The sequence below is a fragment of the Xenopus tropicalis genome, chromosome 10, assembly GCF_000004195.4.
Source record: "Xenopus tropicalis strain Nigerian chromosome 10, UCB_Xtro_10.0, whole genome shotgun sequence".
NCBI classification, from domain to species: domain Eukaryota; kingdom Metazoa; phylum Chordata; class Amphibia; order Anura; family Pipidae; genus Xenopus; species Xenopus tropicalis.
Window position 1 is genome coordinate 16,643,620 of NC_030686.2, and position 25,610 is coordinate 16,669,229.

The window sequence follows — 25,610 nt, forward strand, 5'->3', positions numbered from 1 at the left end:
TTTTTTTAGTTCATTTACTTTTTGTTCAGCAGCTCTGCAGTTTGAACTTTTAGCAGCTATCTGGTTGCTAGGGTCCAAGTTACCTTAGCGACCAGGGAACCATTTGATGGTAAATGAATAAGCGGAAACCTGAATAGAAAAACCTTTCTAAAAAGTAACAATAAACTGTAGCCTCACCAAGCAATAGTTTTTTTTGGCTGACAGGGTCAGTGACCCTTGTTTGAAAGCTTGAAAGAAACATAAACATAATAAATAAAAAAAAAAAAAAATATATATATATATATATATTGTAAGCTCTACGGGGCAGGGACCTCCATCCACTTGTGTCTTTGTTGCAACTGTATCTATCTTGTATTTATTATTACACATTGGAAACTCTTGATGGAACGGAAGTGCAAATTGCAGCAGCAGGTAGGTCGATATGATGCAGGGCTGTGGGCTTTTAGTTAGAAACAGAGAGAGACAGTTGGGCGTTATGTATGGGACATGGACATTCGCTGCTACTAGGATACACTGAGGATAGATCTGTCTGGGGATATGTATGTATTATACAACACCACATGTTCTGATCTGAGAATCAAAATAGGCCTTGGCATTTTAAATAAAGCCCCCCCTACAGGCCCAGTAAATAGTGAACAGTGATTAAATCTTTCAACAGTCCCTCTAGCATTGGTCAGTCCAGTCAGTGCCTGCGTGATGGTACATATATATTTGAAATTCCCATTATTATAAAGACATGCATGTGATAAAGCAGCCCTAAGTGTAAAGTTACGTTATTGGGGAATAGGGTCTGCATATAACCCAGTCTCACTCTGGCCATACACGCCCATACACTTGAAAATGCCCGCCTGGGGCACATGAAGCCGATATCTGCCAACAAATGTGAGACTTGGCTGCATGCAAGAACCTGGGCTGATTCAGTGCTTCCAGATGGCCAGCTATACCCTGGGTTATATGTGGGGACCCTATTCCCCTGTAACATACCCATCCTTTACACTTACGGCTGCTTAGTCTTGTGCATGTTTTTATAATAATGGGCAATGAGAAGAATTTTCAATTGTACAGGCAGCCACCTCATGGGGCCTTAAGGTAAGCTCACCAGACAAGCAGATCTTCCCGTTTAGCACTAACAAATTAAAATGGCTGGTATATGTGCAGCTGGACCGAGGACTGCATCAATGAGCTGATGCAGTATCTGATCCAATGGAAAAATTAAACCAGCCTGATCAAGATCTGCCCACTTTTAGGCCAGATATCGGTCAGGTAGGCCTGTTGGGGCAGATAAGCTGCTGAATCGATCTGAAGGACCCAAATCGCAGCAGAAATCTGCCCATGTATGGCCACCTTTACCCTTAAGATGCCAATTTGATCAGACAGAGTCAGCAACTTATCTGCTATGTATTGGACCTCCATAAAATTACCAATATATCTCTGTTAGGTTGGAAAATCCTGTTTGGCAGCATCAATGCATTGACGAGCTCCTCTCCCAATGGCATACTCCCCAACTGTCCCGCTTTTCACGGGACAGTCCCGATTTTTATGGCGCATCCCACTGTCCCGGATAGTTCCATGAATGTCCTGCATTGCGGGACATTTATTGAACTATCCAGCACAGCGGGATGCGCTGGCTGAAGCCGCGGCTCCTTATACAGCGCGACAGGCTGTGTATAGGGGGTACTGTGTATAGGGGGCTACTGTGTATGGGGGCTACTGTGTATGGGGACTACTGTGTATGGGGGGCTACTGTGTATAGGGGCCTACTGTGTATAGGGGGCTACTGTGTATAGGGGACTACTGTGTATGGGGGGGAAAAACTGGTACATAGTTATAACTCACTTATAACTGACTGCCTTCTCTCTATATTTGTATTTTAATGTAGGAGTTGCTATATTGTTTTCCTTAGGTAGTACAGTATGAGGGTATAGCACATTTGCATCTGATCCCACCATTTCAACTATATAAAAGGAGTATTTTTTTTTTTAATGGGGTGTGGTAATTTGGGTGTGGCCACAAAAGTGGGGGTGGCCAAAAATGTCCGCGCTGCACGCCCCAAATCTTTTTGGCCCTCTTTTAATTTTTCAAATGTTGGGAGGTATGCAATGGTCCTGCGTGTAAGAACAAATACAGGGGAGCACTCACCAGAATAGCGACCAGTGTGTGTTTCAACCGTGCTGTCACGCCACCTTACACCCCCCATCCAGGCAAAATCATTCAGCAAAAATAGAAATAGGAGCGGAGCGCCAGGTTGTTTCTTAATTAAAAATCTTCTTTATTGAAATCTTTAAGATCAGGTCAGTGCAATTTGGCCCAGAACATAGGTGGCCAGATCATGCAAAGATCAGTGGATCTTAAGGTGTATGGCCAGCTTTGGTGAGAATTCATTTCTATTATAGTTATGTGCCATATTGTGCCTGTCAGGGAATGCTGTGGCCCCTGCTATGTGCAGCCTATGGATAATCTGCATTACTGCTATTATGGCACAATTATGTGGTGTTCATTCACTACACAGTTTATAAACACTGAGGGACAGGCACACACAGTCTGTTTACATAGGAACTAGCTGCTGTTCCTATGGAGACGAGGTGAGCTGAAGCTCCGCCCTGTAGCGTCACAGCTAGGAAGTTCTGTGGACTCTCCGCCCCCAGCAGGTCCCGGTGTGTGACACGGACAGGGAGGGACAGTGGGACTGGGAGCTGCCGGACTCACAGTGACAGAGCGGAGAAGCGCAGGCAGCGGGACGCGGGGAATGACAGAGGCTCTCACACGTACGGGCGGATATAGGGCACACGGTAAGTGTCCGGGTAATGTGCCCACTTACCTCTCATTGGCTGCCCTTTGGGCCCGCTTACCTGTCATTGGCTGCCCTTTGGGGCCACTCATAGGGCGCTGCCCCCCCCCCCCCTTTTTATATTGAGAATATTATCATTAGTGTTATGAATCACCCATGTTTAGGCGCCCTTAAGTGTGCGGAACTGTATACAATGGGTTTAGGGTGGACATGTTAGTGGTGTATCGGTGTGGCCCCTGGGGCTCTATAGAGAAAAAACAGTCCTTTGTCAAATTTGGTTTAACAGTAATTAGTAGTGTTGTATAACCTGCTTTGTACAGAATGGTAAGGCAGCATGTGTGGGGGCATAGCCATAGGTATTGCTGCTGGGGGGCCCACTATATATTTACTGAATTTCAGGCTTTTGCTGTGGGGCCAGTTACTGTTACTCAGGAGCACAACATTTGGGCTTAAAAGGGCTTTTTTTCTGCCAAAGGGTTTTGCAAGGTATTTATGTGCGTGGTACCTGTAAGGTAAGGCTGCACAGAAAGGCAATTGGTGACAGGTTACATCCAGGGTTCCCATCTTATTGGCTGAGACATGCTGCTTGTTGAGCTGGCCATACACGCACCGATAATATCGTACAAAACCTCGTTGTATGTATGTCTTTATTTATAAAGCAATACTTATGTACGCAGCGCTGTACAGTAGAATACATTAATACAAATGGGGTTAAAGATAATGGATAAATACAAAGTACAACAATAAATACAAGGTACAGTTGCAATAAGAGTCAGAAACACAAGATGAAGGAGGTCCCTGCCCCATAGAGCTTACAATCTATATGGGAGGGGTAACTAACAGACACAAATGGGCAAATGTAAGTGCTGTAGTGGGTGACACTACAATATAAATGCTGTACGATATTCGGTGTGTGTATGGCGAGTCGGCCGATATCGCAGGAGGCTGCTGATATCGGCCGACTCACCGATCGGGCGGGTTAAAAGATTTTGATCGGGCGCCATAGAAAGCACCTGAGCAAAATCTGCCGTCAGGGCTGAATCAGCAGAAGGAGGTAGAAATCCTATTGTTTCTACCTCCTTATCTGCCGTTTCAGCCCTGAAGGTTAGTGGCGGGTCTGACGATCTTTCATGAGACTGATGGTCACACGAAAGATCGCAAATCGCCACGTGTGTGGCCACCTTTAGATAGTTGGGATAATCACAATAATAATTGTATGAAACACAACCTAAAACAGGTCCCCAACCTTTCTTACTCGTGAGCCACAGTCAGCACCGTGAGCAACACAAGCACCATAAAAGTTCATGGAGGATTGGCTATTAGGGGCCTCTATGCACACTATCAGCTTACAGGGGCTTTATTTGGTAGTAAATCTTGCTTTTATTCAACCAAAACTTGCCACCAAGTCAGGAATTAAAAAATAACTCCCTGGTTTGGGGGCAGTGAGAGCAACATCCTACGGGTTGGTGAACAACATGGTGCCCCCGAGCCACTGGTTGGGGATCACTTACCCATAGGTGTGCAGCCTCCCATTATCAACTACAAACCCCACAAACAGCTGCACTGAGTGTAAATACTGAAAAAATAATACAGGCATAGGGTCTGTTATGCAGACCTGGGGGTTTCCACATAAAGGATATTTCCATCATTTAGATCTTCATACCTGATAAATAGTTCCCTCCAGCTTCTCTCTCATTCTTGGTAAAAATAGGGTTACATATAATGGGTTAAAATTTAAATGTCAGCCCTTTGTACGGGTGCCATAAAGTCTGTAAGTGCATGGCTGAGAAAATTAGGAGAAAAACTCCCAAACACTTTCCATCTGAAATGATCCCGTATAAAGCCAGATTTCACTTCTGTCCGAGGCTGAAGGGTTGGACGGAGAATGTTATTTATTAACTGCAGTTTCTAAACAACAAACCACCTTTAAAGGAACACTAATGCCAAAAATGACAGTGTATTAAAGGAATAGTAACACCAAAAAATGAAAGTGTATAAAAGTAATAACCATATAATGTGCTGTTGCCCTGCATTGCTACAACTGGTGTGTTTGCTTCAGAAAGACTACTATAGTTTATATAAATAAGCTGCTGTGTAGCCATGGGGGCAGCCATTGAAAGGAGAAAAGGCACAGGTTACTTAGCAGATAACAGATAAACCCCCATTATATGGGGCTTATCTACTAGTTATCTGCTATGTAACCTGTGCCTTTTCTCCTTTTTTCCAGCTTGAATGGCTGCCCCCGTGGCTACACAGCAGCTTATTTATACAGTGGCTTTTCTGTAGCAAAAACACCAGTTTTTTGCAGAGCAACAGCACATTATATTTTAATTACTTTAAAACACTTTAATTTTTTGATGTTACTGTTCCTTTAAAGTATTTAAAATATAATGTACTGTTGCCCTGCACAGGTAAAGTTGTGTATTTGCTAAAGTAACAGTACTATAGTTTATATAAATAAGCTGCTGTGTAGCCATGGGGGCAGCCATTCAAGCTGGAAAAAAAGGAGAAAAGGCACAGGTTACATAGCAGATAACAGATAAGCTCTGTAGAATATAATGGGGCTTTATCTGTTATCTGCTATGTGCCTGTGCCTTTTCTCCTTTGAATGGCTGCCCCCATGGCTACACAGCAGCTTTGTTTATATAAACCATAGTAGTCTTTCGGAGGCAAACACACCAGCTGTACCAGCACAGAGCAACAGTACATAATATCATAATTATTTTTATACACTTTCATTTTTTTTGGTGTTACTGTTCCTTTAAGCAAGCACACCCACAATTACCATACAAGTGCATGGTGTGTGGGATTTCAAGTATTCCCTCCCTCCCCCCCCCCCAACAGAGGTAAATGCTCAAAATCCACCCATGTCTTAATAAATGTCCCCTTAAAGGGGATGCAAACCCCAAAATAGCATTTTACCTAATTAAAGAAAATGTCAGTGTAACTGTACTTTCATTACACATTTCCAGTGCTTTTAACATGGCAAGGCTGACTTGCTACATTATTTCACAAGGCAGAGCCAGCAGTGCAGAAAGGGGCAAAACAATACCACTTTCAATGGCAAATAGCTTTAAACACACAGAAGAGTTATAATTACTGTATCATATAATTTGTTGGGTTTCCATCCCCTTTAAAGGTGTTTTTTCATTTCTAAGTTAACTTTTAGTATGATATAGTGATATTTTGAGACAATTTGCAATTGGTCTTAATTTTTTTTATTATTTTCAGTTTTTTTTTATTTATTTCACTCTTTGTTCAGCAGCTCTCCAATGTGGAATTTCAGGAGCTGTCTGGTTGCTAGGATCCAATTTAACTTAGCAACCAGGCACTGGTTTCAAAGAGAGATGGGAATACCAATAGAGGAGGGCCTAAATAGAAAGATAATTAATAAAAAGTAACAATACAATTCTAGCCTCAAGGTGGCCACACACGTGGCGATCTGACGATGTTTCGTGCGACCACCGGTCGCACGAAACATTGTCAGATCCGCCACACACCGTTCAGGGCTGAAACAGCAGATAAGGAGGTAGAAACAATAGGATTTCTACCTCCTTCTGCCGATTCAGCCCTGACGGCAGATTTTGGTCGGGCGCCTTCTATGGCGCCCGATCAAAATTTTCTAACCTGGGCGATCGGCAAGTCGACAGATTTCAGCAGCTTCCTGCGATATCGGTCGACTCGCCGACATGCCATACACGCACCGAATATCGTACGAAACAAGGTTTCGTACGATATTATCAGTGCGTGTATGGCCAGCTTCACAGAGCAATGTCCTTTTAACTGCTGGGGTCAGTGACCCCTATTTGAATATTGGAAAGAGAACAGAAAGGCAAAAAATTCAACGAGATGGCCGATATCCGCTGCTTTTGTGATAACGGTTGTCTCGTCGATCTGCCATACACGCATGGAATATCGTGTAAATCATCAGTGCGTGTGTGGCCGGCTTTACCTGCAGTCATTACAAGCAGCAGTGCAGTAAATCTTTATGAGCCATTTAGATAGCGAGATAAGCTTCTGTTGTTGCCAGAATGGAAACAGAAATTGCCAGGTGAGCACCAAGAAAGGAACTCCCACGTGCCAGTACAGGCATAGGATCCGTTATCCGGAAACCTGTTATCCAGAAAGCTCCGAATTACGGAAAGGCCATCTCCCATAGACTCCATTATAAGCAAATAATTACAATTTACATAAAAATGATTTCCTTTATCTCGGTAATTATAAAACAGAACCTTGTACAGGTATGGGATCCGTTATCTGGAAACCCATTATCCAGAAAGCTCCGAATTACGGGAAGCCTGTATCCCATAGACTCCATTTTAATCAAATTATTCATAATTTTAAAACTGATTTCCTTTATCTCTGTAGAAATAAAACAGTACCTTGTAATTGTTCCCAAACAATTCTATTTAAAAAAAAATCATGTTTTATTGATTTTTTAGTAGACTTAAGGTATGAAGATCCAAATTACGGAAAGACCCCTTATCCAGAATACCCTTGGTTCCGAGCATTCTGGATAATGGGTCCTATACCTGTACTTGATCCCAACTAAGATATAATTACCCCTTATTGGGGGCAGAACAGCCCTATTGGGTTTATTTAATGGTTAAATGATTCCCTTTTCTCTGTAATAATAAAACAGTACCTGTACTTGATCCCAACTAAGATATAATTACCCCTTATTGGGGGCAGAACAGCCCTATTGGGTTTATTTAATGGTTAAATGATTCCCTTTTTTCTGTAATAATAAAACAGTACCTGTACTTGATCCCAACTAAGATATAATTAATCCTTATTGGGGTAAAACAATTCTATTGGGTTTATTTAATGTTTAAATTATTTTTAGGCACACTAAAGGTGTGAAGATCTAAATGACAGAAAGATCCCTTAGCCGGAAAATCCCAGGTCCTGAGCATTCTGGATAATAGATCCCATACCTGTACATATATACATTTTCATTGTTACCAGTTAAAAAAAAAAACAGCCGTATCCATTTGGCTGCCATCTTTGTCACTAGACCCCAGGTGACGTAGATCCATGTATCTGGGTTTGGTTATTCTTTGTGGGAATCAGTGTGTAATCCCCAGTTGTGATATACAGGGGAGACAATTAACCCTTTCTGAGCAAGACTGAGTTACAATCAGTTTGTACAGGGTGATTACCAGGAAATACACAAGCTAAGTGGCTGTAGTTTTATATCTCTGCTTATTCACTAAACCACACAAATCCATAGTTTCTATGAGTACCCCAGTATGCGCCCCAGTTAGCGCCCCCCTCCTTTGTACCCATGCTACAATCTCATTATTTCAGAGTGAAACAAATTGAAAGAGAGCAGAGAGGCTCTGTAATTGGTTTATCCCTATTGTACACGGATCCTGCGCTCAGCTGATAGACGCACTTGTAAGCTCTGTGCCCCGGGGCTGCCTACACACACACACCATCTGCCCTCCCTTATCAGCCTCATCCCCCGCCGGAGCCCCCCCCCCCTCACACCTGGCCAGAGCAAGCTAGGGCAGCACATAGGCACTATTGGGCAACTCTGTCTGCTTCTACTCTCCAGCCTTCCGGCCCCCTGGCAACCCTGCGGGAGTATTCCTCCTAATGTAAGTAAAGTAGTATTTCCACATATTTTCCTGGAAGGCAACATTTTACAGGTGTTATCTACTGCTTAAAGCTGTTTAACTTGTTGGGCAAATGTTATATCCGCAAATCATCTCTTTCTTCCCCCAAAATGTATTAGTGCCGGGGGGGGGGGGGGTCTCTGTTCTTAGCCATATGTTATCTGGGTATATACCCATGAGCACTGTGTATAACGGATGGTACTCCAGATACCAGTAATGTGTCTTTGTTCCTAAAGGAATACTATCATTAGCACAAAATGCAACTACTTGTACCAAAGAATAATGTGTAAAATAGTGACATTTTGGTTGAACATTTTATTAAACTGCAGGAAAAGTTATTGGCACTTTTATTCTTGCATGGGGGAATATGACTCTTTCTGGCAAACGGGAGCCCAGTCTTGCTTTATGGCAGGTACACTAGGTATACAGGCATGATCAGAGACTTTGCCACACAGTGGAAGGCAGGTTGGAATAGCTCATTGACATTGACTAAACTGCTTCTTGGGCTCCCTGTATCTTCAGCAAGGAGGGGGGGGAGAGAGATAAAGAGGACACAGTAACTAGGTGTACGGAACATAGAAACTATAAAAACCTACATCTCTAATGGGTCAGATAACCTGCAAACGTTAGTACAGCTAATGCAGAGTAAAGTGGTATTATAATGCAAGGGGGGATTATGGAATGGCAGTATCCTTTTACACAAATCCCCAGGGTATGTTTTAGTGTGTCTGGCACATCCCAGTGAGTGCATTAGTGCAATTACCCAGCAGCAGAACTGGAATCCTTCCTGCTGGGCAAAGAAAGCAAACATATTGCTTGGAAGCCTTTCGTTAAATTCAGAAAAAAGCAAAAGTTAGGTGGGGGGAGTGGTTTAGTTTAACTACAAGTTCCACCACTGTCCAAGGTGAAGATTCTAATTTAGGATTTTTAAATCATAATATGAACCCTATTTGTTTTCCTGTCTCCAACAGAGTCTAACCTCCACCTTCCATCTCAGCCATGGAGAATGCACTCAGTCAGAACATCGGCTTCATGCCGTACCTGGTGGCAGGGTCCCAGATCCTGGGCATCGCTGTTTTGGCTATAACCGGAGCTTGGCTGTCGCAATACAGAGGCGGTTTCTCCTGGAGTGGCCCCCTTCAATTTAATGTTCATCCACTGTGCATGGTCCTTGGTATGGTGTTTCTGTGTGGAGAAGGTAAGTGTGCCCTGGCATGTGGGGTACAACAATGGCTGAGTTTCTCTTCAAAATAGTAATCTGTAGCATTCAAAGATTAGTTACAGATGTTTTAAATGAACTGTTGTAGCATGCATCTTATTGGTTACTGAACCAGGGGAAAAGTTGTCCCTACTACATTAGAATTCCATTAGAATTTTAAAGGGAAACTATGCTTCCATTTCACTGATATCTTTAGTACATGCTATATGGGGGAAGTTTTTTCTAAACTGGGAAAATGGGAAACTTTTGAATGGTCTGGTCCCCCTGTGGTATCATGCCAGGCCACCTTCTGGCTTTTTGATACAAGACAGTGGCAACTGTGGGCAAAGCTTGTTACTGCAGGGTAAGCCAGTAACACACTCATATTGGCTCCATTAGACAAATAGGCCATTACCTCAAAAGTCAGAATATGTTTTATGAGCTGGTTTCATTGAAGGCTTAGCCTTTGGCAGTTATACATGAAAGGGAATAAGGTATATTGTGAGCCTTGAAGCTTGCCATGTACTGCGTGACAACCTGCTGGGTGTCCAGATGGAACTGTGAGCCCTCCATCCAATTATGAGCCCTGTGTAGCGCGGCTCAGTGCTAGGTCTTTAAAGTGGATACCTGCAGCACTCTTGCCTACTGCTACATGTCTAGTTGCTATGGCCACTAAATAAAGTAGTTTAAATGCCAGGCTGGAGTCCAGAATAGAAGTAAAAAATTCATACATCATCATCAAAAGACCAATTGCAAAGTAGCTTAAATTAACAGGGATGAAAACCCTGAAATATTTATAAATATAAATATTTGCCTAATGAAATCATGTAATTCTAAGGGATTTTCCAACAGACATTCACTGGTTTTAATATTATTTGTAGCAGAAATTCCTCCAAAGAAAAGATGTCATCAGGATCCTACTTCATTTGTTTGTTGCGTTTTTGGCCTTTAAATCAAGCTGTACAGGGTGTGGCAAATGTGAGGCTTGAGGGCAGGGTTTAGTTGATGACTTTTCTTTGGGCTTAGGCAGAAATACCAATGTGTTGTGGGAAAATGGACAGTGCAGTATTTTAGGGTAATACATAGCAGGCTTCATATTCAGCTTCCTACTCACATGCATGGTCAGTGCTGGGCTGGCCTACACGGGGATAACAGTGTGTCAGGCAGGAATAGCAGAGAGAAAGGCATGGTGGGCATAGCAGGGGGCTGCTGTATGATATTTGGTGTATCCCAGTACAAATAAGAAATGGACTTTGCCTTTTGCCCACAATGCATGGGTGGTGCCAGACTATCCGGTACATATAACCACCTAAGTACCCTAGCGTCTCTGCTTTGCCGTATAGGATTAAGTGCAACAGGGGGGGGTTATCGATAAGACTAAGGGTTTACTTGTAGATTACTGGATATAGGTCTGGATGGGGTTAGGTGCAGATGATGGTTGGGGAAGGAGAAATGGCACTCACCCTGCTTGTAGTCACCAATGCGACGCCGAGGACAGGGTCACGTCTGTTGCAAGAAAATCTGATTTGTGCGGTGAGCCTGGAGCCATTTCTGGGAATAACACTCTGCAGTCTTAATGAACAATTATGATTGGAGCTGTTAGACAGCTGCCATCCCTAATTAAATAAGCTACAACATTCTCTGACCTGGGCTAATATTTCCCCTGACCAAAGCTGCTGCTCCCTTGGGCTAATTCTCTAATATAGGTGCAGTTAACCCTGCAAATCAGTGAGACACTTGCTTTCCTTAGTCTGACTGCACTGATTAAAGATGGCTGCACAAGGAAGGTAGGCAGGCAGCATTGGGGGGGGGGGGGATTTTAGAACCTTCCTGGTTGAGATCTGCTATTAATCAGGAAAGCTGTAATATTGGCCTTGTTCATGGGTCAGTAGTCTGCCATATTGGTTAGGAGTAGCAAAAAACTGGTCAACAGGTACATGACCTTGTTCATATAAGGGACTAGGATGAGGGGAGGGTCATTTGCCACAAAAACAGGGTAACTGGTGGCTTCCCTTGGCCTTTAAGCATTTCTGTCAGGTTAGTTGGTAAATGCCATTTATTAACAGTCTATATATTATGGTGGGTATAGTCTTGTCACGTGATATTCCTGAGCCAATGAATGAGAAGGCTGCAACTACTAATCTTTATTATTGTTGCTTCTCCAGCTCTCTTGGTATATCGAGTGTTCAGACATGAGACAAAAAGAGCGACCAAAATCTTGCATGGGGTCTTGCACGTCATGGCTCTGGTCATCTCGCTCGTGGGTAGGTGTTGTTCTGGGCTGGAGATACGGAAATTGGAATAATCCATTAGGTGGGAGATTGGCTTGATACCCATATTGTAAGCAAGATGTTTCTTTTCTCTCCTGCAGGGATCATAGCTGTATTCCAGTTCCACAAAGCCAATGGGTACGCAGATATGTACAGTTTGCATAGTTGGTGTGGGATCACCACCTTCAGTTTGTACATCTTGCAGGTAAGTTGCAACAAACTCCCTTTCTGTTGAGCCCTGACTTCCACCCTTTATAAATTCTCCACCTCCTGTACTCCTCATAAGTCCCCTGAAGTAAAGTCACATCTTGAGACTGGGATGCTCCTCTCTAAAGCATTCCCAGTATGTCTGAAGCCCACCGTTGGATAAGTAATAAAAAAATAAAAAAAAAAATATATAACCCGAATATAACCCAAAAATAAAACCCATTTCACTGTCCGGCTTCCTTTTCTGTGGAATTTGCTTGAATTACCAGTCCATAGGTTATCCCTTTCTGTAATGAGCTGCTCCTTATCACAAAGCCCAACACAGGCAGCATCTTAGGTTTATTTATAACAGAGATTATTATCCCTTGTAAATAAATAACCTTGTTTATAGGGTGAAGAGGGGGGAGTGCATTCAAGGGAAAAAAAAATAGAATTTTCCATTAGTGCTTTATAAAGGGAAATGTGATTTTTTTTTATTTTTTTTTTTTTAAATTAAAAGAATAAATATCTATCATACTGTGCAGTATGCACCTATAACATCCCAAGGAAAGATGCTGCTCTGTACTGAGTACAAATACATATTTTATTATTACTTTTTTCCTCCTGGATCAGATTCAGGCTGCTGAATTTTGTCTGGCAAAGAGCATGGTTACTATAGGTAACTGTTCTAGCTGCCTTGGACTTTGCTCCCTTTCAGGGGACTTCATATCAGTGACAGTAACACTTTCGGTTTCCAGGTTTTTTTTGTTTTGTTTTTTTAAAAGGTACAGTGCAACCTTAGTATAATAAGCAGGGGCAGCAGAAGGAGTCAGAGGGTTTGCGGGGCATGTAAAATGCTGACCATGCCCACTTTTTGTGGCCACGCTCTTTGACTCCACCCACTTTAACTTGTGTTTTCAACACATTTTCAGGAAAACCAAATTATGGCACCCCAAGCACCATACAGAACATTATATAGTAATAAGCAAAGGGAACTGGCACACCTAAGTGCATACACAAGAATCAATGGATAACAGCAGCACAAGCAGTAAGGAGCAGTAAATACTGGCACACAGAGCACAATATACAATAAAACAAAGTGGGCATTGGCGTCAGAAATACATGATATAGTAAGAAGCAGTGAGCACAGGCACTCCAAGCATATTATAACATTTGAGATTCTAGCATCTCCCCAAGCACTGCCTGACTCTCTCCCTGCTAAAAAGCAAGGTATGTGGGGCTGTAGGCCAGGAGCACTGTGTAACCTGTTGGAGGGAAAGCCCTGCAGTGACTGCATTGGTAATGCTGAAAATTCAAATATCTCTCACTGTATTGATCTTTTTCTGCTGGTTAGACATTATAATGGGGTACATTCCCTCCAATCCCAATGCATCAGCATTAAAGGTCCATAATGAAATAATTGTATGTAATTTAGGTTAAAAAAAAAGATACACATCCAACCTTTTGGTCTAAGTGAAACCTGCATAACTGCTAGTTGGAGGAAGAAGGAGAAAAACCCATCTAAAGCCTCTCCAATTTGCCTCAATATTCCTTCCTGACTCCATGTGGGCAATCAGATGAGTCCCTGGATGAACTTTATACTAAGATGATCTTTAACACTGTATTTTCTCCCATGATAAAAAGCCATTCCTTTCATGGAGATGATAACATACACATGTAGTTATGGCTCATCTTGTTATCCAATGGCCTCTTTTCCATTCTGTTCCCTTTCTGTCTGTTCTTTTACCCTTTACATTTTTATTTCACTTCTTTCAAGGTTACTTTTCCTTTTGTTCTGTTTCTGTCACGTTTCCTTCTAAACCTAGCCACGTTATTTAGCCATTATTGTTCTTTTTCCCATCACACAGTGATTTTTCTCTGCCCCTCTCCTTGTTCTCTCCTTGTAGTCCCCTCTGTTTTTACATTTCAAAGAAGTCATTTTTCACTTCTATCTTCTCTTTATTACTTTTTTCTCTACTTTTCAGTTACCAGAAGTTGCTTGCCTCCCCGCCCCACTGCATGTCTGAGAGCCCCCTGAAGCCCAGCCGCGCTGCCTGTCCCTCTCCCAAGCTGCCCGATCCACCTGCCCCTCTCCCATCTAATGTGGGCTGTTAGATTTGCTTGTCTGTATGTTTGTATTTTCTTATGTCATGCTGTTCCCGTTAGGTAAGACGTGCCCAGAATATTCTCCCAAGTCACATAGCAGCTCCAACTAACGTACAGTTGCAGAGATGCACAGGGGAGTGTTCTAGCCTTGTCCCCACCCTAACATTCCAATCTAGTTAAAAATAATAAATAAATAGAAACCAAATATCAATCATGAATAGGGACATTCCCTTAAACTAGTAGACACTTTCAATCTAAATCCAACCCCTCTGCTTGTTTGTCACTGTTCCCCCTTTTTTTTTTTCTCTGCCAGTGGATTATTGGGTTCCTTCTGTTTTTTGTACCCGGCGTGGCCTATACATACAGGAGTCGATTTAAGCCTCTGCATGAATTCTTTGGCCGGGCCTTGTTCCTAAGCTCCATTGCTACCAGTCTGCTTGGTCTCACTGAAAAAATGTTTTCGTAAGTATATATTCTAATACTGACTTTTTTCTGTATAGCCAGACTCAGTAGTATCTTATCCATGTGCTGTAAGAATGGCCAAACTACATACAGAACCTTGCTGAATTTTTTCTTAACCATCCTGTTTAGAGGATATTGCTCTATATGCTGTTTAATACAAGCATATTATGAGTAACCAGAACACTCCTTTTATATGGTCACAAAACCCCTCCGTGACTTCTAATATCCTTATCATTTACAGTAGGGGTACATTATCCCCTTGAGTATCACTCATGTATTATAAGGGATAATGTACCCCCTACTGTAAATGATAAGGATATTAGCAGTCACTGAGGGGTTCTGTGCCCATATAAAGGCACAAGGCTTCAGGCTGAGTTATACAGGGAACTCTGAGTATCACTCATGTATTATAAGGGATAATGTACCCCCTACTGTAAATTATAATGATATTAGCAGTCACTGAGGGGTTCTGTGCCCATATAAAGGCACAAGGCTGCAGGCTGAGTTATACAGGGTACTCTGAGTATCACTCATGAATTATGAGTTCCCTGTATAACTCAGCCTGCAGCCTTGTGCCTTTATATGGGCACAGAACCCCTCAGTGACTGCTAATATCCTTATCATTTACAGTAGGGGGTACATTATCCCTTATAATATATGAGTGATACTCAGAGTTCCCTGTATAACTCAGCCTGCAGCCTCCTGCGTGGTCACAGGACCCCTCAGTGACTTCTAATATAGAGTACAATTGATTCTATTCAGTGGTGTGTTTGTCTTGAAGTGTGCATACTTTGTTCTTGTTAGCCATTTTTAGTTCAGCAGCTCTCCAGTTTGGAGTTGTAGCACCTATTTGGTTGCTAGGGTCCAAGTTACCTTAGCAACCAGGGAGTGGTTTGAAAGAGAGGCTGGTATATGACTAGGAGAGGGCCTAAATAGAAAAATAAATTATAAAAAATAATAAAACTGTAGCCTCACAGAGCAATAGTTTTTTTGCTGCTGGGGGTCAGGGAACCTCATTTAAAACCTGCAAAAGTTTGGAAAAAGAAGGCAAGTAATTAAAAAACGATAAATAAATAATGAAGACCAATTGAAAAGTTGATTAGAATTAGCCATTCTATAATACACTAAAAGTTGAAGAGGTTAAAGCTACGTTTTCAGCGGCTGACACATCTCCTGCGTGGGTGGTGAGGAAATGATTTCTGTTAAAGCTCTTGGGTAATGTCGCTTGTAATATTTGTATCCCATTTGCTAACACCAGTAGAAAAGAGCTACCTATTCATAGTAATACTATGGCAGGCTAGTTTGCTTCTGGTTTGAAAGGAGGACACTGGGACATTTGTGGCATGGCAGCTGGTGGCTAGTGGACTTGCTACACACAAAGACAAGAGCAACTACAACACAGGGCTTAATACCTAGCACACACAGCAGCCTTGCAGATGGAGCTTCATTTTCGATACAAAAAAAAAAAACATTCCACTTAGCCCCACTATACAAGTTCTATTTAGATATAATCCATTTTGACTGGGATTGCACAAAACATGCAACAGAACCCTCAGGAGAGAGGTTATATATTTTATAGAAATCCACCGCACTGGCAGATCTTAGCGCTGGCTAGCCTTGCCCACACAGTATGAGCCGGGATCAATCTTCCCTTCTTTCTGCACTGATCAGTACAACTTTTAGTTTGGTTTGGGTAGGAACTTATTCAACTTCTAAACAAAGAGCCCTGGCTGCTTGCTATTGTTTGGTCAGGCTTCGCCTCACGGTGTATAAATAACTGGAGGGTGCCACACCTGTGCAGGGAAAGGGCACGTCAGGGAGAGATCTAAGTAACCGTCCTTTGTACGGTCTATGCAAAAAGTGTTTGTGTGTCAAGGCTGCAGGCTAGATTATACAAGGAACTCAGAGTATCACTCGTGTATTATAAGGGATAATGTACCCCCTACTGTAAATGATAAGGATATTAGAAGTCACTGAGGGGGTCTGTGACCATATAAAGGCACAAGGCTGCAGGCTGAGTTATACAGGGAACTCTGAGTATCACTCATGTATTATAAGGGATAATGTACCCCCTACTGTAAATGATAAGGATATTAGCAGTCACTGAGGGTTCTGTGCCCATATAAAGGCACAAGGCTGCAGGCTGAGTTATACAGGGAACTCTGAGTATCACTCATGTATTAGACACTCAGAGTTCCGAGTGCCTTTTTATGGTCACAGAATCCCTCACTAATTTCTAATATCCTTATAATTTACAGTACATTATCCCTTATAATACATGAGTGATACTCAGAGTTCCTGTATAACTTTTTTTTGTAAATGGAATAAACACCAATTGGTGACTTGTATGAGTTACTTTCTAATACCAATAAGGATGAATATATTATATATAGAGCTTATTGTCTATAGATATATGCAGAACATACTGCGTGTTGTATACATGATATATTACAAACTATTAAAATATATACTTAAAACAGGGACTACTCACAACGGCCAGCAGAGGGCGTCCTGGTCAACACACTGGGAGTGCTGCTAGTGGTATTCGGAGCAGTTATTGCCTACATCCTGACACGAGAGGAATGGAGGCGCCCACCTCTTCCAGAGGAGCAGGCCCTTTCCATGGACTTTAAGACCCTCACTGAAGGAGACAGCCCAACTGATCAGTGAGCCACTATGCCGAGCTTAGACTGACGCGCTCTACTGTCCGAAACCTCTGATGCTGCTTGTGATTGTAACTTATGTACAGCTGGGACCCTCACTGCTACCTGTCCCTATACCGGGACTACTATGGGATGTGGATTCTGACAAAGCAACATTTACACAGATGCAGCCTTAAAAATGCTGTTGTGCCCACACCTACCTATGGGTGCCAGCCTGTGCCAATTTTGTTCAACAGTTCCTGACAACCAAACCCTGTTAGACCATGCCACTGTAATTTGCTTGCCAAGGCCACTGATCCCGGCATCAGAATGCAGTTTAAGTGCCAGGATGGAAAAAAGGTAATTATTTAGAAGATTGTCTATGGGAAATATTCATATTTATTGCAAGTTTATTCCTGGCCAGTCACCTGACAGCTAGCATTCTGAAGTGTTAAAGGAGAAGTAAGGCTTAATCATCAGTCTGATGCCCCTGCCCACATCTTTGTGAGTGTCCTCCTTCTGCGCTCTACTTCCACTCCTAGGTTATGTGCCAATTGTATCCACTGGATGTCTGTGCTAATAAATGTTCAACATGCACTTCTGCCTATTTGCTTATGGGAGATTTAATCCATAAATCTTTTGGAAAAGAAGAGAAGGCAGGCAGCTGTAAGAGGGTGCTGGGGGTTATAGTGCCTGCCCCAATAGAGCTTACAGTTTAGGCTGATGCCAGACCTGGCGTAGGGCTGATATTTTCGGCAAGCAGAAAAAACGCTTGGCGAAAATACAGCCCTACGCCTGCTACTTGTGCCTGCACCCAAATGAATGAGATACACTCGGGTGCAGGCACATGTAGCCGATATACGCATGAAAACGCAAGAGAATGCAAAGTCTCCGTTTTCATGCGTATATCGGCTACATGTGCCTGCACCCGAGTGTATCTCATTCATTCGGGTGCAGGCACAAGTAGCAGGCGTAGGGCTGTATTTTCGCCAAACGTTTTTCCGCTTGCCGAAAATATCAGCCCTACGCCACGTCTGGCATCAGCCTTAAGCTCCTTATCACATTCACACATACACTAGGGGCAATTTTATCTTGAGCCAATTAAACTGCTTGATGTTTCTCAGGTGGAAACCCGACATGGGGAGAACATAGAAACTCTTAGCCGATTGTGCAAGGAGTCTCACTTAGGATTCAGACTAAATAATGTAATCAGAACAAAATATAACACTTCTATGGAATCCTATGAAGAATTCCACTGTATTTGGAATTTACTTTTAGGTAATTAAGGACTGTTGGTTACCTACCTTGTTACACAGAATCTGCCATGTTGCTGTAGCTGCAGTTCTCTTTTTGCTCAGTAGAGGGAGCTCCTGCATCACAGCCATGATCCCATTCACTTGCCCTTTGGCCACTAGTGATGATGGCTCAGTAATGCGGGTCCCTTTTCTGCTTACCTTTTGCAAAGCACTGTCACTGTTACTGTCTTGCTTTATGGCACAATTCTTGGTGCCTTCAGCAGTCAGAGATCACTGCATCATTTTGAGCCAAAGTAGATAAAATATTCAGTTCAGACAATTTAGCAGCCATCTAACAGATTGGTGTGTCTGAACTAGTCAATAAATTCACATACATGCAACAGTATGGTTAAAAGTGGACAAGGCTCCATAGGCCTGTTGATATGACACTTTATGTAAAATGTATTTAATTTTGGAAAAAAGATTTTAGGTTAGCATCCATTTAAAAAGACCAACTGCTACTTGCATCATTGCCCTTTAAAGGACCAGTAACCCTATAAAGTGAAAGTTGTATCTGTCCGTTCAACACCTACAGCAAAGTTCCCAGAAGAGAATTGTTGTCATTGTATTCAGGCTAACAGTATATTCTATACAAGTACATTGTTACTGGCCCTTAAAGCCTCATTGCTTCCCCCCAGCGTAACAGAAACACAGACTGTTTGAGTAAGTGTAATTAACCATTTATAAATAAGTACATTTCTTTTCTCTTTCATCCCATACAATTTCTTGTTGAATTTACAATTACAGTTTATAGAGAGAAGGCGGCTCGGGAAGGTAGGAATTATTGTTCACATCTATCTCACACTTCACATGTACAGACAAGGAAAAAACAGAGCAAGCAAATACAGCGGTAATGAGAAGAAAATAAAAGTTAAAGACATAAAATAAAAGTGTTGGGGGGCTGTTTTGTATCTTTGTTTATAAACCCAGGCACCTAGCGTGCTTCCCCCCCCCCCTAACTTCTTAAGATGTTAGAGGCATTGAAACCACTGGCAACCTTGGCTCTTCAGACTACAAATCCCATAAATCCCCCCCCCCCCTCCCCGGCAGCTAAAATGAAAGTTGTAGTTCTGCAGAGTCGAAGGCTGCCTTTCTCTGTTCTACAGAGTGGCTCATAACACCTGCAACAGCTAAAGGGTACGTGGGGGGTTAATAAGAGCAGAAAAATGAAAGTAGTCAACAGAAAATGTTTCTTTTTTTTTTATATTCCCTCTTCATTATTCACATGAACATCAGTGCTCAAATCGGCACCCCCCCTCATCATCGAGAGGAAGAATAGGTGGGAGGCTGTGTATAAAAACATAACTCCTTGACCTGAGCACTCACTATCATATATATATATTTATATATATATATATATTAAACAATGGCGGTGTTCTGTATATTGGTAAAGAGAACAGACCATGCACTGGATTAAATACACTGTACAAAGAAGAGTCCTTCTGATTTAGGGGGTTCTGGGGGAAGGCCGGGGTAGGAAAGGACCCCGATGGGCATGTCCAGTCTTTCTGGTATGTGCAATACGTTTGCAAAGTGGAAAAAGGGGTGGGGAGGGGGCAGCAGAACCATTGGGGGGTTAAGCAGTTTGGAGATACGGAGCGGAAAAATAAAAATCAAAAATATATATATATATTTTTTATAGTGCACTTTAAAAGATGGTTACCACTTATAAAAAGGAAAGGTTAAATGAGACCCCCTTCATTCGCATCTTACACATAACACATGCTCGCAGCAAAGCATCCATGGATTGTGGCCATCCTGCCATTCAGGGGACAATAAAAGAGAACCCAGCAAAAGTCACCTATCCCTAAGCTGTAATATTCAGAAACCCTACTCTATTTGTATTGCCTTAAATCCTTACAGTAGGGCCACAAGCCTACAGTGCAGTGTTGCCTTGTAACCCTAGGGGAAGTGACAGCCTGTGATGCAGTGTTGCCCTTTAACCCTAAGGGAAGTGGTGGCTTATGTGCAGCGTCGCCCTGTAACCCTAGGGGAAGTGACAGCCTGTGATGCAGCGTTGCCGTAAAACCCTAAGGAAAATGGTGGCTTATGTGCAGCTTTGCCCTGTAACCCTAAGGAAAGAGATGGCCTACGGTGCAGTGTTGCCCTGTTACCCTAAGAAAAGTGATGGCCTACGGTGCAGCGTTGCCCTGTTACCCTAAGGAAAGAGATGGCCTACGGTGCAATGTTGCCCTGTTACCCTAAGGAAAGTGATGGCCTACGGTGCAGTGTTGCCCTGTTACCCTAAGGAAAGTGATGGCCTACGGTGCAGTGTTGCCCTGTTACCCTAAGGAAAGTGATGGCCTACGGTGCAGTGTAGCCCTGTTACCCTAAGGAAAGAGATAGCCTACGGTGCAGTGTTGCCCTGTTACCATAAAGAAAATGGTGGCCTACTGTGCAGCGTGGCCTTTAACCCCATAGAAAGTGACGGCCTACAGTGTTGGGACCCTACAGAAGGTGAAAGCCTACAGTGCAGCGTGTGAGTATGTACCAAATATTTTCATTACACCTTGTTCACTGATATTTAGGGCAATGGGAACTGTATGTCTCCCTGCTCTGCTTTTCTTAATCCATGAGGTGTGAGCCATGGCTAAGTGCATGCAAAGCCAACTGATCCCTAAGCACCCTGTTTTCCTACACTGGACTACACACTTGACTTAAAGGTAGTGGAGCACCAAGTCTGCAAATAAGTGGCAGGATAAATGTCCATTCTTATAGTGAGGGGCAAGGACATGATATTGGATCAGCTCTCACAGCATGATCATGGGGCAGTCGCTCTTCCAAACCACCAGCACTGTTCCAAAATACCAAGCCTGATAAATATACCTCAAACATGTCAGCCAATGTCTACCAGCATTTCGTCCAACCTTCAAGTCAGAAGCATCTAGTCTGCCCAGCCAAAGGATTGATCTGGATTTATACAACAAGTCTCTCTCATCAGTTCATGTGGGTGGGTCGTGAAGATCCATAAGCCAAGGACTGCATCCATAGGCCGACAAGGGTGTCATCAGACCACTGGCCAGTGTATGGTGCCAAAGCAATATCAATAATCTACCTTCTTACTTAAGAGTAACGTAATCTGCCCCAGTAGGCCATTAGTAGTAAGGTGGCAGTAGGGCAGGGATCCCCAACCTTTTTTACCTGTGAGCAACACTCAAACGTAAAAAGAGTTGGGGAGCAACACAAGCATGAAAAATGTTCATGATGGTGTCAATAAGGGCTGTGATTGGCTATTTGGTAGCTCCTGTGTGGACTGGCAGCCTACAGGAGACTCTGTTTGCCAGTACACCTGGTTTGTATACAACCAAAACTTGCCTCCAACCCAGGAATTCAAAAAAAAAGCACCTGCTTTGAGGCCACAGGGAGTAACATCCAAGGTGTTGGGGAGCAACATGTTGCTCACGAACCACTGGTTGGGGATCACTGCACTAGAGGATAACAAGGCTTCTTACAATCCCATATCTGATATGAGCTCTGTATACTCTGGGAAACTCTGGCCAAGAAAGTGCACAGTAAGAATTAAAAAGAGCAATAAAAACACAAGCATTGGCAGCTCTCCAGTTCTCGTGGAACCAAAAGTTCTGGTGGAAGTTCTAGCGCGACAACAGCTGTAGAGGCACCTGCTGCAATATTCCTGGAACTAAAAATAAACCATGATCATTTTCCTCAAATAAACAACCTATATTTGATTTGCCTCATTCGACCCTCCTATTTAATATCTAACATGTGTATGGGGTATATTATTTCAATCCTTAGCTACCAATGCAAATTAAAAGCTATCAAAAGGGCAGCGAGTTTCCTTACTCAGATTCAGCTATTCTGACTGGAAGGCTCACCTCTACCATTCCTTACACAGCCAAAGGGTGAACTTTCCTAGTACGGATTGGATCAGGGGACTCAAAGCAACGTCCAACGCATCCTTGATGCACAAAGTTCTTATTCAGACAGCCAGCTGGCAATGGTACCAGTTTTCAGAGTGATCTACCAAGCCCACCTCAAGGCACATCTGAACCTTACCGGTATGCTGGTCACCATGCTGCTTGATTCTCGACATTTACACCCCTCTAAAACCACCAATGACAAATCTAAATGAGGCAAACGTATTGGATGGTGACATCAGTCCCATAGAAACTGTCGGTGTATGGAGGCATGGTGTTGGCTTCTGAAGGTATTTGTACAAATGATTTCTCAGCTAAAAAAGTAATCACTCATTTATAAAGTATATTTCTAGATCATTTGTACAGTATTGTGTGTGTTTGTGTCTAGACAGACAGACAGATAGGTAGATATATAGACAGAGCCCTTTTGAGTGCTAAATTTCCAGATCCCTGCGGTGCTGCTAGTGTGAGCTTTTTACTTACTCTCTCCATGACGGGTCTGCTTCTACCTTAGCTTAACACCCCAAAAATAATAACCCAGGCCTATTTACACTGCCTGCCTGCAGAAGCTTGATCTCAAGAAGAAGAAGAAGCAGTTTCATTCCCAATAAAGCCCTATAGCTGTGTACAGAAAGGTGAAGGGGCTGGTAGGATGCCTTATCAAGGTAAGTGCAATTACTGGTTAAAATCTAGTTCACAAACAATAAAACACATTCCAAAATTAAATAGATAGTAAGGGAGGGGGATAAAAAGATTGCCCAGCTGAGAACCCAACTTGTTCAATGCAAGAAGGACTTCTAGGAAGTATCTTCTGCACTAGGGGACCAGATCTGCCCAACTTGGTGGGTCAGAAGTGCAAACTGAGTTAAAGTCTCCAATGCTGGGGGGAAGGAAGAGAAGTAGGAGACACTGTAGTCTCAGGAAGAGTTGCTCCATCACCTGACTGCAGAGCAAGACATAGAAGGACATAGGAAGGGAGCATTGATGAGAAAAAAGGAGGAGACCCTGGAATAGAAGGGGACAGTCAGTCATTCTACACATTGGACTCCACAAATGGTCTCTTTGGTTTGATGGGTGAAGTCTGGCCCTGTCGGGAGTCCCTGGACAGCTGCCGGTAAAGGTTGTCCTGGTAAGCCTGCGCAACAGGCAGTGTTCTGGCCACTTTGACATCAGGATAAGAAGAGGCCTGCGTAACTCTCTCTAACAGGTCCCCTCGGGAGCCATTGGGTAAGACCCCATGAGGGCTGTAGTAGTCGTCTTCCAGTAGATGCCCATTCTGCGCATTATTGGTTTTGTTATAAAATGCAATGTTGCTGATTGAGGAGGGGGGGCTGAAAGATTCTTGCTGGGGGAGGATACCAGGAGATGTGGGACTAAGGACAGTGTCTACAGAGGAAACAGCCCATGGTCTGCTCGTCTGATGGTGATGAGGGTACTGCTGAGTCCGTGCTGTCTTGTCGATGATACCCATGAAGGGGGTGGTCCGGGAACGAGTAGGTTCATTGGGGTAAGTCCCTTGGGGTGGGGACACCGGAGATAACTCATCACAGAGCCGTTCATAGGCTGGTTTGAGTGGAATCTCCATTTGTTGAATGGAGGCTGATGGACGGAAGTTAGCAGACAGGCTGGAAGAGGATGAAATGCTGTTGCTGGACGGAGAAAAGCGAAGTCCCACACTTTGCGAGTGCAACAGCGGCCTTGGCGTTGGCGGGTGAGGCTTGATTTCATTAGGGTTGATACTCACGGGTCTCCTTATCAGGTGAGAGACTTCTGGAGAGCCAAGTTGGCTGGATGGCAGAGAAGTACGTTCTAGCTCGAGTTTGGAGTGACAAACTGGATAGTAAGATGCCGACTGGCTGCGGCCAATTTGTGGTGTTTGATTGTACCTCATACCACCTCTATAGGCAGAGGTCGGCCGTTGAGGAATGTCATCTTTTGGGAATGTTTGTTGACATATTGCCCCAGCACTCAAACTAGCTTGCACATGCTGTACAGGACGTCCATCTGGTAGGAGACCTCCTAGAGAGGCTTGGTACACTAGTCGGCTTTGGCTTATCTCCCCAGAAGATGTCTGGTATTTACTAGCCATTCCATGTGCTACCTGTCCATATGTCCCACTGGAGATTACTGCACTGGAGTGAACTGCAGAACTAGGCTGGTTGCTTCGTACAATCTGTGCCTTGGCAGGTTGCAACCTGTGTGCAGGTTGAGGAACGGCAGTTGGAAGCTGTGACATCTGGAAGGACCTTTGAGACATCTTGGACAAAGGAGACTTGGGTCTACCTGGGAGCTGACTTATGCATGGTTCCTGTTGATACCTTACTGGAGAGCCAGATGGCTGCCTGTACATTGAGATGCTTTCACTAGGAGGACTGGCTCTGTACTGGGGTGCCCTTCGTAGAGGTGAAGGAGGTGGGCTCGGGTAGTCCATAACTTGCCCCCCAACAGGAGGGGGACTGAAGCGATATGATGAGCTCTGGTGGGCTGGTGATGTGTGAGGAGGACTGGCTCTGTAGTGAGAGTTCTGGTGAGTGGGAGAAAGGGAAGGAGAAGTAGACTGGTAGCTTTGCCTTGTTGGAGAACCTACTGAGCTGTTGGACCTGAAGTCAAAGCCAGATATATAGGCAGAATCCCGATGGGCAGGAGATTGGGGTGGACTCTGCATTCCTGTTAGACCAGGGCACGGCCTCACTTCAGTCGGTAACACCACAGGAACAGTGTCCATGTCCTGCTCAAGATACTCTTCCTCATAGATATCCTCCTGTGTGGAGTCTATTTCTTCATTCTGCACCTCCTGCTCTGGCTCATCCTGCAATTCCTGCACCTCCTCCTCCTGCTCAAGTTGTCTGCATTCCTCCTCGACGCGCATTAGCAGCCGCTGAATTTCACGGTTGTTAGGACAAAGCTGGATCGCCTCATTCAGATCCTCCAGAGCCGCAGTGAATTGCCTGCAACAAACAAGCGGGAAGGTCACTTTGGTCTTAATGCAGGTGCCACAGTGAGGGGGAATGTATTCCTGCAGAACAACCTTCATCAAAGCAAGGAACCCTCAGTGGGAAAGTAGGACAAACTATGAAAATTATAAACTATAAAGCTTTTCAATGCAGCTTCCTACCAAACCCACAGTCCTATATCAAGCAAGCAGATTAAAGTACAGGCCCCAT

The 25,610-nt window shown here is 43.5% G+C and overlaps 2 protein-coding genes across 15 annotated transcripts in view; one reads left to right on the forward strand and one right to left on the reverse strand.

Moving 5' to 3' along the window:
• The first annotated feature begins 362 nt into the window (after positions 1-362).
• On the forward strand, positions 363-17,870 carry cyb561 (cytochrome b561). Of its 4 annotated transcripts, none has more exons than XM_012971625.3 (6): positions 363-411; positions 9,381-9,607; positions 11,773-11,871; positions 11,979-12,082; positions 14,483-14,631; positions 17,112-17,870. In XM_012971625.3, exons 2-6 carry the CDS (start codon positions 9,409-9,411, stop codon positions 17,299-17,301), a joined length of 741 nt encoding a protein of 246 aa, XP_012827079.1. In that variant the 5' UTR covers positions 363-411; positions 9,381-9,408; the 3' UTR covers positions 17,302-17,870.
• Positions 17,871-19,232: 1,362 nt separating this feature from the next.
• The window catches only part of tanc2 (tetratricopeptide repeat, ankyrin repeat and coiled-coil containing 2), a 234,334-nt gene continuing 227,956 nt past the window's right edge, over positions 19,233-25,610 (reverse strand). For all 11 annotated transcript variants that reach the window (XM_031894275.1, XM_031894272.1, XM_031894277.1 and 8 more), the window contains one exon: positions 19,233-25,394. In XM_031894275.1, coding sequence (XP_031750135.1) covers positions 23,480-25,394 — 1,915 coding nt within the window. In that variant the 3' untranslated portion in view covers positions 19,233-23,479. The remainder of the gene's footprint in view (positions 25,395-25,610) is intronic.

Excerpts from the sequence above, each read along its gene's own strand:
- cyb561 (XM_012971625.3), top strand. The coding sequence starts at position 9,409 with ATGGAGAATGCACTCAGTCAGAACATCGGCTTCATGCCGTACCTGGTG. Across the intron at positions 9,608-11,772 it reads GGTGTTTCTGTGTGGAGAAG|CTCTCTTGGTATATCGAGTG; the intron begins GTAAGTGTGCCC and ends TTGCTTCTCCAG. Across the intron at positions 14,632-17,111 it reads CTCACTGAAAAAATGTTTTC|GGACTACTCACAACGGCCAG; the intron begins GTAAGTATATAT and ends TACTTAAAACAG.